At 49.0% G+C, this 16092-nt stretch overlaps 5 protein-coding genes across 5 annotated transcripts; 3 read left to right on the top strand and 2 right to left on the bottom strand.

Moving 5' to 3' along the window:
• Window positions 1–246: 246 nt before the first annotated feature.
• On the top strand, window positions 247–1065 carry RhiXN_08702 (peptidase C14; the record flags this gene model as incomplete). The annotated part of the gene is made up of 1 exon (XM_043328518.1): window positions 247–1065. One exon carries the CDS (start codon window positions 247–249, stop codon window positions 1063–1065), a length of 819 nt encoding a protein of 272 aa, XP_043183903.1.
• Window positions 1066–4271: 3206 nt separating this feature from the next.
• RhiXN_08701 (glycoside hydrolase family 61 protein) lies at window positions 4272–5209 on the bottom strand (the record flags this gene model as incomplete). The annotated part of the gene is made up of 6 exons (XM_043328517.1): window positions 4272–4336; window positions 4390–4596; window positions 4647–4757; window positions 4819–4876; window positions 4927–5099; window positions 5152–5209. The coding sequence occupies 6 exons, from the start codon at window positions 5207–5209 to the stop codon at window positions 4272–4274; spliced, it is 672 nt and encodes a 223-aa protein (XP_043183902.1).
• Window positions 5210–6080: 871 nt separating this feature from the next.
• On the top strand, window positions 6081–8333 carry RhiXN_08700 (uncharacterized protein; the record flags this gene model as incomplete). Its single annotated transcript, XM_043328516.1, has 1 exon — window positions 6081–8333. One exon carries the CDS (start codon window positions 6081–6083, stop codon window positions 8331–8333), a length of 2253 nt encoding a protein of 750 aa, XP_043183901.1.
• A 43-nt stretch (window positions 8334–8376) lies between these two features.
• On the top strand, window positions 8377–12228 carry RhiXN_08699 (Reverse transcriptase (RNA-dependent DNA polymerase); the record flags this gene model as incomplete). Its single annotated transcript, XM_043328515.1, has 1 exon — window positions 8377–12228. The coding sequence occupies one exon, from the start codon at window positions 8377–8379 to the stop codon at window positions 12226–12228; it is 3852 nt and encodes a 1283-aa protein (XP_043183900.1).
• Window positions 12229–12923: 695 nt separating this feature from the next.
• Window positions 12924–15735, bottom strand: RhiXN_08698 (polysaccharide lyase family 8 protein; the record flags this gene model as incomplete). The annotated part of the gene is made up of 8 exons (XM_043328514.1): window positions 12924–14156; window positions 14207–14381; window positions 14431–14474; window positions 14526–14676; window positions 14726–14744; window positions 14799–15142; window positions 15206–15517; window positions 15575–15735. The coding sequence occupies 8 exons, from the start codon at window positions 15733–15735 to the stop codon at window positions 12924–12926; spliced, it is 2439 nt and encodes an 812-aa protein (XP_043183899.1).
• Window positions 15736–16092: the final 357 nt, after the last annotated feature.

The raw sequence follows: 16092 nt of genomic DNA, 5'->3' as shown, positions 1-16092 counted from the left end.
CATGACAGAACCGTTACACACTCCTCATTGCAAGTACACTACAGAGAGATTATATCTATTGGATTTTTGCTGCTTGGAGATAAACTTGTCACTATCTCTGATAATAGGTGCCTGTATATATGGGATAAGGAGAAAGGATATTCCAACCCTTGTCTACTTGGCATGCACAACAATTTGGTTTTCTTTGCTGCGTTCTCTCTGCAAGGCACATGAGTTGCCTCATGCTCATCCAATTGTACCATCAAGATGTGGAATGCACTCCACTCAACATCAAACTGGAAGACACTAGCCAACAAAGTTTTGTCTGTTGCGGTCTCTCCTGATAGCTCATGCATTGCTGCAGCAGGCAGGGACAAGGCAATCTATATGTTCAATGTGCCTGATGGCACTGCTACTCTCAAGCCGCTTATGGTACACACCCATTTGATCAGCTTGGTGGCGTTCTTGCCTGATGGCAGGTACCTTGCTTCTGGCGGCGCTGACTGTGTCATCTGTCTGTGGGATACCACAAGCGGCAAGCTACTATTCAGTTCACTCCTAGGGCATGAAAGACAAGTTTGGTTGGTTTTGTTCTCACCCAATAGTAGGCTCATTGCCTCTGCCTTGGATGACAAGACCATACAAACCTGGGATGTAGACAATGGGATTCTGACACCTATGGACCAAGTTGGAACACACAAGGAAGATGTCTACTCAGCAGCGTTCTCTCCCAATGGCAAGAGCATTGTTTCTGGCTGTAAAGATGGGAAGATCCAGATGTGGGACGCGCAGGCGCTGTCACTCCTATTTGATCCATTTGGATTGCAGTGGCATAAGGGCAGTATCAACTTGGTCACGTTCTTGCCTGATAGCAGACTCATTGCTTCTGGGTCAAGCAATAACACCATCTGCGTGTTTGACTTGCGCAGTGGCAATCTAGTGTTGGGTCCTCTCAAGGGGCATGAGGGATCAGTTCTGTCAGTTATGTTCTTGCCCAACGGCAGTCACATTGTATCTGGCTCATCTGAGGGGAGCGTCTGGGTGTGGAGGGTGAAAGATGGAGGGCCTGCGTGCAAGCCACTTTGAGGCCACCAAGATGGGGTCAACTTGGTGGCATATTCAGCCAATGGCGCATATATTGTCTCAGGCTCATGGGACTCCACAATACAAGTATGGAAGACACCAGGAGCGCCCAGTGTACCTGACCTATCCCACTGTACCTCATTTGATTTGGATTGGAAGGAACCTCATTGTGCAATTGCTGGTGGGCTGACGGTGTTGCAGGATGGGTGGGTACAAAACAGCAACTCACAGCTTGTGTTTTGGGCTCCTTCCTATATAGGCAGAGTGTTTTTGGACGTTAGTAGTGTTTACAACATTGGACCTGAGGGGGTACTACAAGCGGACTATAGCCAACCACTGTTGCTTGGCAAAGAGTGGGATTGGTGTTATGTGGGGTGAGGGTTGAGTGAGTACTTTAGATGCAGTGAGCAAATGATGATGATGTATTGACGTGCAAGTTTGGGATAGGTGGGCGGATACTACAAAATGCGGAATTCATTGATTCCTTTACAATACAGTAGTGTATTGGATATTCCTTCCAGTTGACTAACCACAAATGTGCATGTTATTTGACAAATTGTGTACCCATTCAATTAACAAAAGTAACCCGTCTTGTGAAGTCTGCTTTCAAGTATCTAGTGCCTAAATACATGTTTTCTTTGATCCATATCATAGAAATGTCATGTGCTTACTAGTGAACTCTAGTAGCTTCTGTTGACTGTAATCAAGTTAGTTATCCGTGGGAGAACAAGTCACAGCATACGCCCGCAGTATACGTAGTAGGAGGCGTTATGCCTATACAATGGCGCAACGGACATCATGGGCCACAAAACAGCCCAGTTTGAGTCTGGTATTCTCACCTTCCTGATACTCTTATATACAGGGTCAATCAATACACTTTTCATGATTTCAACAAGGATATGAAGGCTCAAGCCAGATATATTCTTTTGCTTATTAACAACGCACCTACACATTGCCATACTGCCACAAATCACTCAAATATTCCGGTCAAGCTTCTCCCACCAGATCTTACATCTTGAATCTAGCCAATGGATGATGGGATCATTCAATGCTGTAAGTATCAAACCCTCTTGGGTCCAGCCATGATCTGATATCTCTGAAGGTTGCAAAACATGATCATGCTAGGCTACCAGCATTTAAGTGAAATTGTAGATCAAAATCTAACTCATGGTGTAAGTTGACTCATGTCAGGTTGTCATTGCTTGGCCAGTTTGCACCGCAGGGAGGTTACTGGTAAACAAGGCCGTTTCCGTTGGTTTGCATCCAGTTTATGTCACGCAAACTGGTGCACACACAAACTTGGCACCTGTGAATGCAGCACAAATGACGGGTGGAGATACTGTTTATATCATATGGTTTATTCCACGTAAGCAGACTTAGAGATGAACATTGACACTTGCTTACGCAACGTATCCTGGGGGAAGATAGTCTGTTGTGATCAAGGCATTTGTCCGGTCCATGTGTGGGTCTTCTTTTGTCTGTGCATGTATTCATGGCGTTGAAACGCGTGAACGGTATCCTCATATGGCTATATGCAGCCGCAGGGTATACGTATATGTAGCAGCTGTTAATCAACTGTCAACCAGATAGAAATATCAATACATATTTTTTTTTGTGTTGAAAACTTTTGATTTGCTTCTCACACGGTTGCTGAGCAATAGGGGATGCAGGTAGTGATAGTTAATAAAACCAATTAATCACTCACAACGCACACAGTATATACACAGATAAAAATTAAATATCCAAATGTATAACTTACTGGCACCGTATTTTGGATATCAACGTCTGCCAAACATACTAAAAAACAATAGAGTGTATGCATGTCCTGAAATACCAAAAACTCACCCATGACTCACACCTGGGTAAGCAAAGCGTCTCAAAGCTACCTAATAGACCAGTATAATATATCAACTTGAATAAATGAAGAGCAAAAAGCAATGGTGAATACAAAGCTTGGATGTTTCACTTGCAATTGGATAATGCATGCAACTCTCAATCTAGTCAGTTCTGGTAATTGCAGGTGGGGGGAGAGACAAGGAGAGAACTTGGCCGTACAAGGGCTCATAAATTCAGTTTGTATCACTGTGGTGTGATAAAATCCTGAAAATCAGTACATCAGTAAAAGATCCCTTTTTTCAGTAGGATATGGTCTGAAAATTACAATGTTAGTATGCCTCCCTCAGCATGAATCATACTATGGAAGAATTGATACCTAAAATCAGTATGTATTGACCTTGATTTCAGCTCAATTCTCACTTAAACACACGCACTGATTTTCAGCATTATAACCTTGTACAGTGTATCCGGCCATTGGAATATGAACTTGAGGATCACATGTTGTGCAGACAATTGTGTATGCGTCGGTCTTTGTGAGTCTACATCAAAAAGACTGTGAGATTGAAGTCACGCTATATACTGCTCTATTTTTGAAGTGTTTCTTATTATTGAGTTTGATGAGAAGACAGACAGTCGGTCCAACATGCTCACCGTGCTACCCTTAGTTGCTGGCATCCCTGGATTAAAGCAATCGAATATCTATAGCTACCCGCGCTTTGTGGGTTTGAAGTGCCAAAACGTAAAAGATATTAATATATACATATATTAAACCAAGATTGGTATGGTTATGGCCCAATGTACAAGTACTGGGTTGTAATTGATATCGATAACTGCTTGAACTGGGCTGATCATGGCCTCAGAGCGGGAATTTACCAGGCTTCCGCCAGGTAAACCTCAAGTCATACGATGTATCTATGCTGACATTCACCTTGTATGCACTTTCCATATGTTGGGTGGGCGTTATTCTGTGGTATACAGCATGCAGACAGGGAGTACTGGCTTGAGCATGAACGCAACGGGCATACACCATGCATACACTCGCTGACTAACACAAACCGCGAGCTTGGTTCACTTGACGCAGAAATTCTCTGCATACGTGTATCTGCAGATCAACCTACAAACGCCCACCCTGCAGTGTTGGTAGCTGTGGTTTGGCTGTCGGCGCTTATATAAAGTAACAAGCTTTGGAATCTAACTTCATGACGCTGGATGAGTGGAGTCACGGTCCGGATAATTAATGCCGAGTTACGGCACATGATTGCGCTATATGGGTATTGCCTTGAATGTATATTGTTATTCGCACTGCAACATAGCTATAACTCCAAATATCAACCGAAAACGGTGCCATGATTCTGATTGAAAGCAATGCACGTTTATCCTGAGAAGACCGCCGGGCCTGGCACCTTGTAGGCAGTGGGAACAGGGTTCCAGATGTTGACTGATGTAGTATTTTAGTAACTAAAAATATGGGCTGCAAATAAGTGCACGTACCAGTGAGACTAGGATCGTCCTTGGTAACATATCCTGGGATGGAGACCTTTGATGGCTGGGCGTTGCCTCCTCCGGTCACAGTGGCCTGCGCGCATGAGATATAATACTGCGGGGCACCGGCAACATGAAGCCCGATTTGCTCAATGCGGATGAGGTAATCTCCAGATGGGATGGTCTTGGGGACAGTGAAGGTGAATGTCGATTTGTCTGTACTGAAATCAGGCTTCGATTGTCTTGTCTACTGTTTGAACACTTACCCATAGACTGGAACTTGAATGGGTTAAAGTCTGCACCCATCTCGTAAACCTTGAACCAGTTAGCACCTGATCCGTCCCATGAAGCAGCAGTGGTGCCAGAGGGAGCCTTGCCTGTCATTTTGAGTGATCATGAATATATGCGTATAATTTAGGGCTGATTCTTGTTGCTTACCCATATAGACTGCGAGAGGGCCAGGGTGGTAGATGGTGTTATCGAGAACAAAGCCGATCTAACAGGCAACTCAATCACAGTTGGATTCTAAAACCCTAAAGAACTCACAGTGGAACCGGCAGGGAATGTAGTAGTAGTAGTGCTGCTTCCGCTTGCGCCTCCAACATTGCAACGCATGTTGGTCGATGAGACGTCTTCTACTGGAGAGTTGCTGGAAACGGGGCGAATGTTTGAGAACGCTCCGCCCGTAACGCCATTGACAATGAGCTTATTAAAAATATCTACAATATATCAGTAAGGGCCTGTCCCAAATGCACACTGAATACAACTTACAGTGGCCGAAAGCACCGTTGGCGGAAAGAGCAAGGGCAATCGCAATAGAGAACTTCATTTTGAAAGAAGGAGTAGACAAAAGATGGGCTTGTGAGGATGACTTGTAGTGCAGGAGAAGTGAGACTGTAGCGGATGATAGTGTCCTCAGTGATGGTTCCCGTTGCTTAAATATTATCGTAAAGGATAAATCCCGGATGTCTCGGTGTTACCTATCGCGCGTGTACGGATATAGGATTGCCTATGAGCCAAGACCAATTTCAATACTCATAGCCAACTGGCCAATAATTAGACACCGTTTGGACCAGGTAGCGATCGAAGCAACGGTAGTCTCACTTAGTCTAGTGGTAATTGCTAAATAACCTTCGATGGAGGGGAACATCTGACAACCCTCGGGCTTCTGTCGGTCGATAGCAACTGAAAGAAGCCCGCGGACCATCTTCATCAAATCGACTAATGGACTTGAAGAGGTTGTATCTCGAATGGCCGATACGTTGCCAGAGACCAGGGTCTGTTATCCTATTGTCCGCCATGTCCGGCTCAAAGAGGTACAATTCTGAATGAGTTTCCTATACTTTCAACAACAGTTTTGGCAACCTTGGCTAACACAACCACGCTTGTCGGCTCGTTATTCCCAATATCAGTGCATATATTTATTCAACCCTCATTGAAATATACTTTACCTGTCACAATTCAAATTTGTCTATATATGTAATTTAGTACTGCTGTATCCCCCCGGTTCGTCCAGCTCACGGAACTATGACGACACTGACGATACCATCTCCCAAAGTTGGCGAGTTCGCTGGCAGAGCTCAAGCCTTTATTTCCCAATACCGTGAACCGACTTTCTTGCGATCGTCTAAATGTTGATCCAGTGTTGGTCCCAGGGTTCGGCTACATTGTGTGCCGAACGATCACGCGCGACGACGACCATGACCGACAATCCTGGGCCTAAGGGCAAAGGAATCAGCTCGCGATTTTCAGGCATCCTGCGTCGTTCTACTCGTTCTACTTCTGACCTTACCAGTATTCACGCACACGATATTAGTTCTGTATATCCGTCTGAGAGAAAAGCTATTAAAAAATCCAAAAACAACGGCTCCAATGATTCTATCTCTATGTATGGCTCTGACGACTCCGACCAAAAACCCAGAAAAATTAGTAACGTCCAATCCACCATCCCTGCTGGATCCACCCAAGAAGCAGTTGCAGACGCAACATTAAATATTGAGTCCATATCCGATTACACACGCACCCCTAGCCCTACCCGAGCATCACGCGTCGCGAGCCCAAAGGTCCAACTCATCCCGTCTACCAAAGACAAACCCCCAGTCATAATGGTTGTCAGCTCTTCCCAAGAGTCTGAACAGATCAGAGACGCAGGGGAAGGATTCGAGAGACTGGCGGAACATACGTCGGACGATGATAGTGAAGTCGGCACACCCAAAAGTGTAGCCATGGAACTGACAGAGGACATACGTCCAATGTCGGCCACCCCCAAACCTAACCGCATTAACAAAATCCGCAGAGAAACCCCCATGCACGACCTCACATGGAACCCGGAAGATCAACACTGGCTCGACCGACTCGAAGATGGAGCATACCCTTGCGATGACGCACTCCAATGCGCCCTCAAATATTCCCAAATCACCGCAAAAGTTATCCGATCCATCATCAACAACAGGGTAACCCAAGACGAAACCACCAGCGAGCAAAACACGACAATCAACTTCCTGAAAGAAATCGCAAAAATCAACGAAAGCACCTTCGACCACGCAGAACGCACAAGTCACATATACCCCCAATGCATACGGGAAGGAAGACCCATGAAACCCGAACCCATCACAACAGCAAACGACAACGATGAGATGGAAACGGATCGCGAACCAGACTGGGATAACACCAAGCCCGGGAAAGGATGGGGACATACGACAACCCATACACAACCCGACAACCCGTTCATCGACTTCGACCCAACCTCCGGACTTCTCAACCCCAACCCAACCACACCCTCAACCCTTAACACCGACAACACAATCCTCAACCAAATCCTCAAGAAGCTTGAACAGCTTGACAACATCAACGCCAGGCTGAGCAGGCTCGAAGGTGCTAAACCGCAGGCTAAGCCCGCTCAAACGACCCAGCCAGCCTCCGGCCCCAAACCCACCCAAAATCCAAGTAATCCAACGAGCGTCAGCTGGGCCGATGTTGCGGCTAAGGGTAACACTAAAGCCCCGGAGGTCAAAGCCTCCAACATTGCGTCCGCCCTCAAGAGGGACATTGCGAGACCCCCACCCGCACAGAGCGACGACAGGAATTTTGTCGTTCGCTTTAAAACCCTACCCGTCACTCAACCCAACCCGGAGAGTATCTTCGTGTCCATGCGCGAGTGCCTGGACGCCGCGAACAGAACGCTTGGCAAAGGCAGGCTCACCAGAGTCCGCTGGACACTCAAGGCGAGTCTACACCTTTCTTTTTCCAATTCTGCTTCCATCACGGCGATCGAAAACGCCATTCCTCTACTCATGGACAAGCTGAAAATGCCTGAGTACGATTTCGGCCCCGAAGTCCCGTGGAGTCGACTGGTAGTCACCAACGTCCCCACTGGGATGGGAGGGCCCGCACAACGCATGCGCAACCGAGACGAACTGACACAGCTGCTACGGGATTCATTCCCTGAGGAAGCCAAATTCGGCGACCTTAAAATAACCCTCTCACCAGATTGGCTTGCAGACCCGGCGCGCCTGCAAGCAGAAGGCCGCCAGGCTTCCACAGTGTCGTTCGCCTTCGAAGACGCCGGAGGCATCACCTCGAGCCGACTGCTCACAAACCCACAAATATTCATATACGGTCGAAAATGCGAAATCAAGAAATTCAACCCTAAACCCCTCCTACAAACCTGCTCAAAATGCGTTAGGTACGGACATACCGAAAGACAATGCCGCACCAAGAAACCCCGCTGCCACAAGTGCGGACGCAATACCCACTCCACCGACGAACACAACGCCGACAACTGCCCCCGATGCATACGGGACGGCAAAGGGAACCCGTGCGAATGCGTATACTGCACGTCATGCAGCCTCCACGGACATCGGTTCAACACCCCCGAATGCCCGAAAATGTCGGAATTCCGCCGCCCCATAACGCAAATCATTGCAAGCCGGTCGACGGGCGTTAATGCCTGAACACCACATACTCCAACTAAATGTTGCGGGGTGCAACCCAAGAATGCATGCACTCCTCAACGAACCGCTATATGAGTATTTTGATATATTTATTCTCCAAGATATTTGGTGGGGCCGTATCGGCTCCCAGAAAGACACTAACCCAGAAAAACAGAATATTTATGGTACCGTCTCCTCTTCTAACTTTCTTTGCATTATTCCTCCAGGCGCCAACACTGTCGAGGGGCCAGGGGTAGCTATATATATACGAAACAATCAAGACATACATCCACAATTCTCCGACATATCCCCCATTCACAAGGACATACTTGCTATTGACCTCAAACTCCACAACTCTCCGGTTACAATAATCAACTGCTACCCCCATGGCAAGAGCTTCAAGGACACAGTGGAAGCGATCACCAACATCAACATCCCCATGGACAGACCATGTATTATGGCTGGGGACTTCAACATGCACCACCCAGATTGGGCACTCAATCAATCCAAGTGGGAACATCATCGCCCAAACGCACAGGAGAGACTGTTCAGAACATACGCTGAGTACCAAGACCTCCACATCCTCAACCACCTCAATCTCCCCACCCACATTGTCCCAAGATCGCATACCTCCAATGCCATTATAGATCTTACACTTCTTAATAGCCAAGCCATTGACGCGTGGCCAAACCTCAACTGGGAGGTGGAAGCCCAGTCCTCAGGCAAGTCCCTTGGTTTGGACCACATGGCCATCACATGGACCATTGGGCCCCACGACCAAGCCGAGCCTGTAGGGGTCACGGAACCGTCCCCCAGGCACATCATCGACACCAGCCGCCAAAAGAAGTGGACCCAAGAATACATGCGGCAAGTCCAGAAGACCCCCCTCCCCACAGATCCACGGTCGGCCGAAGAAGCTGATAGGATCACGTCATTGATTCTAGAAGCCATGTCAAACGCCACCAAGATGGTCATGCCCACCCCATTGCGTCAAAAGAAGCCCGGACCAGTTAGATCCCCATGGTGGACAGACGAGTGCTCTGAGGCCGTCCATAACCTCAAGCACAACCCTGACCAAAAACCAAGGGAACAACTGAGAGCAAGCTTGCGTGGTGCCATTAGACAAGCCAAGAAACACAGAGGGGACAAGATCCTGGCAGAGATCTCCACCCAACGTGTATTCGACGTTCTCAAATGGTACCAAGGGAAGCGGCGATCAATCCTCCCCCCCATCCATCATCCAGTCTCAGGCATCACAGCCACCCACCCACACGACAAAGCTAGGCACCTAGGGGCTCAGTTCTTCCCACCAGCCAACTCCCCACACGTCACACTGGAACCCCTGGGCATCAGAGCACATCCAAGAAGACCCCACCAGCCAATCACCACCGCAGAAGTCAGAACTGCCATCAACCTTACATCAAACCGCTCCGCGCCAGGGGCGTTTGGTTCTAACTACTGCTTGCTAAAATGGGCCTTCAACGCCTCCCCCAATCACTTTGTCACGCTGTTTAACCTATGCCTGAACATTGGATACCACCCCACCGCCCTGAGGAACTGTATTATTGCACCCATCCCCAAACCCAACCGCGCTAACATGTCTATCCCAAAGAACTACCGGCCAATCGCCCTACTTGAAACCCTCTCCAAGCTCCTGGAGAAGGTCATCACAGCCAGGCTCATCCACAAGGCTGGGGAACATCAACTCATTCCCCAATCTCAATTTGGAGGTAAAGACATCACCTCATGTACAGACGCGGGACTTTGCATGATACACGACATCCAACTTGCCTGGAAAAGGAACAAGGCTGTCTCCCTACTCACTCTAGACGTATCAGGATACTTCAATAACGTCGATCACTCTAGACTCATATACACCCTTAGGAGGCTAGGCTACTCGTCAAACATATGCGATTGGCTAAAATCATACCTTAGCAATCGCACTGCCCAGTTCCGTATAGACGGCCTACTCTGCCCCCACTTCCAACTTCCAGACGTCGGTATCCCTCAGGGCTCACCCCTATCACCCATCCTCTCTTCCCTCTACTCGATTCCTCTCCTTGCTGCTTCTATAGATCCTCAAGCCCACTCCTTTGCCTACATAGACGACTTTACCATCCTTGCATACTCTCGCTCCCATCAAGATAACATCACTATCATGACCGATATCATCAAGAACATCAATCAAACCGCTATTAAACTTGGCCTAGAATTTGAACTACCTAAGTCTGACCTCATTCATTTCATCCGCTCTGCTCGTACCCCCCACTCCAATCCTTCACTGACCTTTTCCCACTTTGGTACAGACACTGTCATCAGTCCAAAGGACGTGGTCCGATGGCTGGGATTCTATCTGGACAGAAAGCTTAACTTCAAGGAACACATTCAGACCATGGCAGTCAAAGCCAGAGCTACTCTAGCTGGTCTCCGCATGTTAGCTAACTCCCAGAACGGTCTCTCAGTCCGTCATGCCCGCATCCTGTTTAAGGCCAGTGTCACTCCGATTTTGACTTATGGGCTCCCTCTGTGGTTTCATGGGCGTAGGCAATTGTCGTTGCTCGAGCCACTTAGGAAAGTCCAGAATCAAGGTCTGAGATGGATACTCGGTGCCTTCCGAACAACTCCCACCAGATGCATGGAGCACCTCGCTTCAATCCCCCCCCTACACATCGCTTGTATTAGAATCATCGAAAATCTTGCTAGCAAACTCAGATCCATCCCCACACTAGCAGAGGTCGCGCGACGACTGCCACAGAGTTGGGACTCTTCCACATCCCCCCAACCTAACCCCAAATCCCCTATTGCATTCGCCGCGTCCCTCTCACACCCGGATATTGAGTTCATCACACCGTACCTTGTTCACCCGTCGAAACCTAATAACCCATGGCCGGACCAACTCTCAATCGATGAGAAGTCACCAAGTGCCACCAAAAATGCTGCCGCCAAGGTTATCCAGAACGAGATCGAAGAAGCCGAAAGCAACCCGAACGGGAATACCATCCACAGTTTCTCGGACGGCCACGCCGGTTCACTTAACGGCGTTCCTAAGATCGGACTAGGCTTCATCGTAAAATATGGGCACCAGACCCTAGCAAGACAATCCTACAGCATCGGCCCCAGAGCAAACATCTATGACGCGGAAATGCTGGGCATAGCCCTTTGCCTAAACAAATCCGTGGCAATTGCCGAACAAGTACAAGCCAAGCGAATAATCATCTACTGCGACAACCAGGCGGCGGTCAAAACCATATCGTCCCTCCAGAGACACCCCGCACAATACGCCGCCCGGTTATTCCATCAATACGCCCAACACTTCCTGGAGAAAGACCCAAACCACCACATCACCGTCAAATGGTTACCTGGGCACTCCAAGATAGCTGGGAACGAACTCGCAGATGAACTAGCTAAGGGGAGCGAGACGCTCCGACCTACCCCCATATTCAACAGAACAATCACATGGGCCAAGACGATGGCCACGAAACGAGCCACGAGAGACTGGAAGAAAGTCTGGGCCGAACACACAATCGCTCGCCCAGACTCGGGGACTTTTATCCCACGCCCCCCAGCCCTCAAACTACACCCCATATTCAACCGCCCCACATACCCTCGCAACGTACAATGCCGCCTAGTCCAATTCCTCACTGGACACGGCTTTTATGGGGCATACAGCGCTCGTTTCCACTCACAAATCGACCCGCAATGCTCATGCGGCGAACCATCCCAAACGCCCGAGCACCTGCTCATGTTCTGTCCGGATACGGAGGATTACAGACATATCATCACTGAAGCTTCACCTGAACGCTCCTGGGAGGAGTTATTCGGAACACTGCCGGGACTGGAGGCAGTATCTGAGTTCATACTAAAGTCGGGAATCGGGAAGTGTAGAGATCCGCCGGCAACCGCTCAACCTCTGTAGGGCCTTACGCCCAAGTCCATACGTCCTTATGACCGCTCCATACGCCCTTACGGCCGCCACACCCCCCCGTCCTTAGGACATACCGTTTATCACGCCCTTATGGCCCCTGTACACGGCCCCACGCGGTCATCCCGTGCTTACTACCTTGCTTCTTCGTGACTCCCCCTGTGTCCTCTTTCTTGTTTTCTCTCTCTCTCTTAGCGTAGTTTGCCTCGGTTTCTTGTGAGCGGTTTGCCTTGTTTCGCATGTAGCTCCTTAAATATGAATCAAAAAAAAAAAAAAAAAAAAAAAAAAAAGAACGATCACGCGCTGAGAAAGCAAGAGAAACGTCCTCGGATCACTTTTGATAAGCCAAGCCTCATCGCTCGGCATGCTTATTGAGACTTCGAAGAAGCCCAATGGTGTTGGCTTCGCGCTCCAAGGTAGAGCTCGGATAATATACACGAAGGCCGGTTGTTAGGTATGCGTAATTTACCCCCGAGGTTTTTGTCCAACCGTCGCTGAGTATATGCACCAAGTGAAAAGGTCGGTCTTGTAGACCAAGATAACCGCAAAACCTCAGGGTCTGATGTAGTTCAGGAGACAAACGATAGAATTGTCACTATTATCTAGTTACAATAAAGAGCAGCGACTAAAAGATTCGCGTGACCCGGGATTGGAGCGACTGGCCCGTAGAAAAAACCATCCGGAAATACTTAGCCAGAATAAGAAAACTCTCCAGTAACAGTCGACCCTGCCAACGCTCCTGCGGGAAGATCCAAAGTGAGTGAGCAGCCAGCACTGGATGTCTCCGTCGTTCGTTTCACGCGAGGGATGTGCTGGCCATGATGTCCTAGCAACCTCTGGTAGTGACCGCGCTTCTTTGACGACCCAACCGACGTAATCTTGATATTCACCTTGCCCGAGCCCTGGGTCGGGTCAGCAACGCTCACGGTGCCCTTGGTACGCCCGTCGTCGGTAAACTTGAGCATGAGCACAACGCTCTGGTCGACCTCGATCTTGATACCCATATCATTGACCGTAAAATATCCACCCCCGGCCTTCCAGAAAGCAGCGCCCAAGATCCTAGCGCTCGAATCGATAGCAGCGCTGACTGTTCCCGTGTTGACAATGGTTCGTGGGCCAAGTCGGGTCGCTTTATCCTTAAAATCCTCGTAGCTTGCCGTCGCCGGGAACACAGAGTACTCAGCAGGGGTGTATTTGCCCGGACCCGAGTTTGTAGCGTTGGGAGAGGGGTTAAGAGTCAGCGTCTGGTGCGGGATCCAGGCTGCAAACATATCCTTCGGGGTCGCGACCACTTTGCTCGCCCCGAGTTTAGTCCAGTCGCCCGTCCTGGTCTCTAGCCTAACCGAGACCTTGGGTGTACGAGCGCTGCTCGTGGGGAACGCATAACCGGTTCCGGCGTGCCAAATAGACTTGGCATCGACCTTTTCTGCACTTCCAGAGATAGGCGAGCCATTGACATAAACGTCGCCTGAACGAAGGCGCTGATCGAGCACAGAGTAAACAGGAGACGTCGAGTTCGGGTTGGTCTGTTCGACGTTCGAGACGAGCACGTGCTGGACGTTGTCGGGAAAGAAGAACCATGCCTTGTAGAACCGGAACGCCTTGGATGTCGGGTTCACGTAGCGCATCGCTGCCATTCCAACGTCCTTGGTCTCTACACCGCCAGCATACGCATCCACACCTTTCGCCTCGGCGCTCTTGCAGTCCAGGACGGTTCCCTTGTAGTCAGTGGTGGTACCGGGAATAATGTCATAGTCTAGCGCTGCGAACATGTCTTCGTACTCGGCTCCCGTGGTATAGGTATAGACTGCGCCGTCGGACAGATGGAAGGTGTAGGGACCCTCGGAGTTGGTGCATCGGGAAGTACTGGTACGACTGGAAAGCATCTTGACTGTTGTTACTGTTTGGTCTGTACGATGAACCTTGACGTTGTTTGATTAGGATGTTTTTATCGACACCATATTTTACTCACCACGTAATCAGAACTCCAGAACACCCTGCTGCCCGTCAGCTTGGCTGAATTGACACTACTTTCGTTGGCAGCTTGCGATAGAACAGTTCCAAACTCGATCAGGTCCTGCTGGCCCCATGCGTTTCCGAGCTCGGTCACATCCCCCAGGTTCGTTTGCAGACTGGACGAAGCGCGACTACAAGAGTTGTTAGATTATACCGCATGAAGGCTTTTATCTCGCTCACGTAGTGTCCGCGACAGGATAGGATATGAACCGACCAATGACACTCTAAGAAATGCTTCAATACGAGATTATTTGCTTAAGTTTGAATCAACGTACAAAATCCCAGTGAACTACCTTGCTAAGCGTGTTCGTAAACGTCATCCACCTAGAACCGTCTAAGTGGAAGCCAAACGTATCTTGCACTGTCTTATTGGCCTGGAATTGGGTACCCAGTGCGATGAGCTCGAAGTCAACAACCGAGTTGGTGCTATCCGGTGGTCAATACCCGGTCAAGAGCATGGGATACGTGCACATACAAGTCTTTGCCATAGTTGCCTGTGAGTATCCTTATGGTGAGCTGCCGCATAGCGTGAGCACAGAAGCACGTACCGTCAAAAATGATTCCCTTGTGTTGCTGGAACGACCCGTCGGGCTTGATCCCGTCAACTCGCGGCGCGGGCTCAACAACTACCTGGTTATGGATGTTTTGATAGGCATCCATAATCTTCGATGAGTTTCCAGCTTTGTTGTTATCCAAAAGACCAGCACAGATTCCAATCGCCGAAATGTCGATCACGTTCGCACCGGTAAGATAGCTCGGCGGGGTTTCTCGGTAAAAGGTCGAAAATGCACGAGAGGTGATGAGTGTACAGTTGCCTAGTTCAGATTCGGTAAGTTCGGAACGGAGCATGTTGCAAGTTTGTCCAACAGGGTCGGGTACTTGTATCACGTTGCTAGAAACGAAAAGGCTATTAGCAGGCTATGACAGGATAGAATATTAATGGCGACAGACTCACCTGAACCAGTTTGCGCCCCACAGTCCTGGTGTACCACAGGGACAGTTGTTGGGTTCGAGGTATTCGCGATCCATGCATGTTCCATCTCCGACGGTGCTCATCTCGTTTGAGAACCAAAATCCCATAGCGAGTTGAATGCTCGAGAGTAGATGGGGATCGTCTTTGTATTGGGCTACCTTGCCCTTGTAGGCAGCAGCCATCGACACAATGTTACTCCAATGGACTCCTGCAGGCCAACTGGCGCGTTGAGAGTCGCATCCCGATGCATAGTTGACCGATGCCCATGTTCCGTTTGGCTGTAGTGTATTGAGACTACGACGTCAAGTCAGACTTTCGCTTTGACCGGACAGCAACAAGTTAAGCACCCACAGATTATCGACCTTGCTTTTGCTTGTGCTGGCACCGCTGATGATGGAAGTCACTCGGCGGTCGTAGAGAGTTTGGAGATCATCAGCACGCGCCAACGTCACGCGTGACAAAGTACCCAATAACACCGCCACCGGCGTGACACCCGTTAGGACCCCCAGCATGGTAAATGTAATGAGCGACAAATGTGAAACGAAATAGGACGACTCAAAAGAGGCGAGTCGAGTAAAAGAAAAATGGGAGGGTGAAGCAGAAGGTTAATATCTACACTGTATCTCTCCCGGCGGTACCCTTTTTATACAAGGGCGCCAAAGCGTTCGGGGAAAGCTTGGAAATCTCTCCGTAACCACAATAATACAAAAGGGATCATACAGTTGACGTTCAGATCTTAAGATCTTCCGCCTGTCACCGATTCTTCTTCGGAAGTGTTCGTGAAGCATGTTTGGGCATGTGGCTCGTACGTGTGTTCCTGTTGTTGGAAAATCAAATGCTCACTATCCCCACTTATGCGGGTACATGTT

The sequence above is a fragment of the Rhizoctonia solani genome, chromosome 10 (assembly GCF_016906535.1).
Source record: "Rhizoctonia solani chromosome 10, complete sequence".
NCBI classification, from domain to species: Eukaryota; Fungi; Basidiomycota; class Agaricomycetes; order Cantharellales; family Ceratobasidiaceae; genus Rhizoctonia; species Rhizoctonia solani.
Note: the sequence above shows the minus strand (reverse complement) of the source record. Positions and strands in the feature narration are given on the sequence as shown.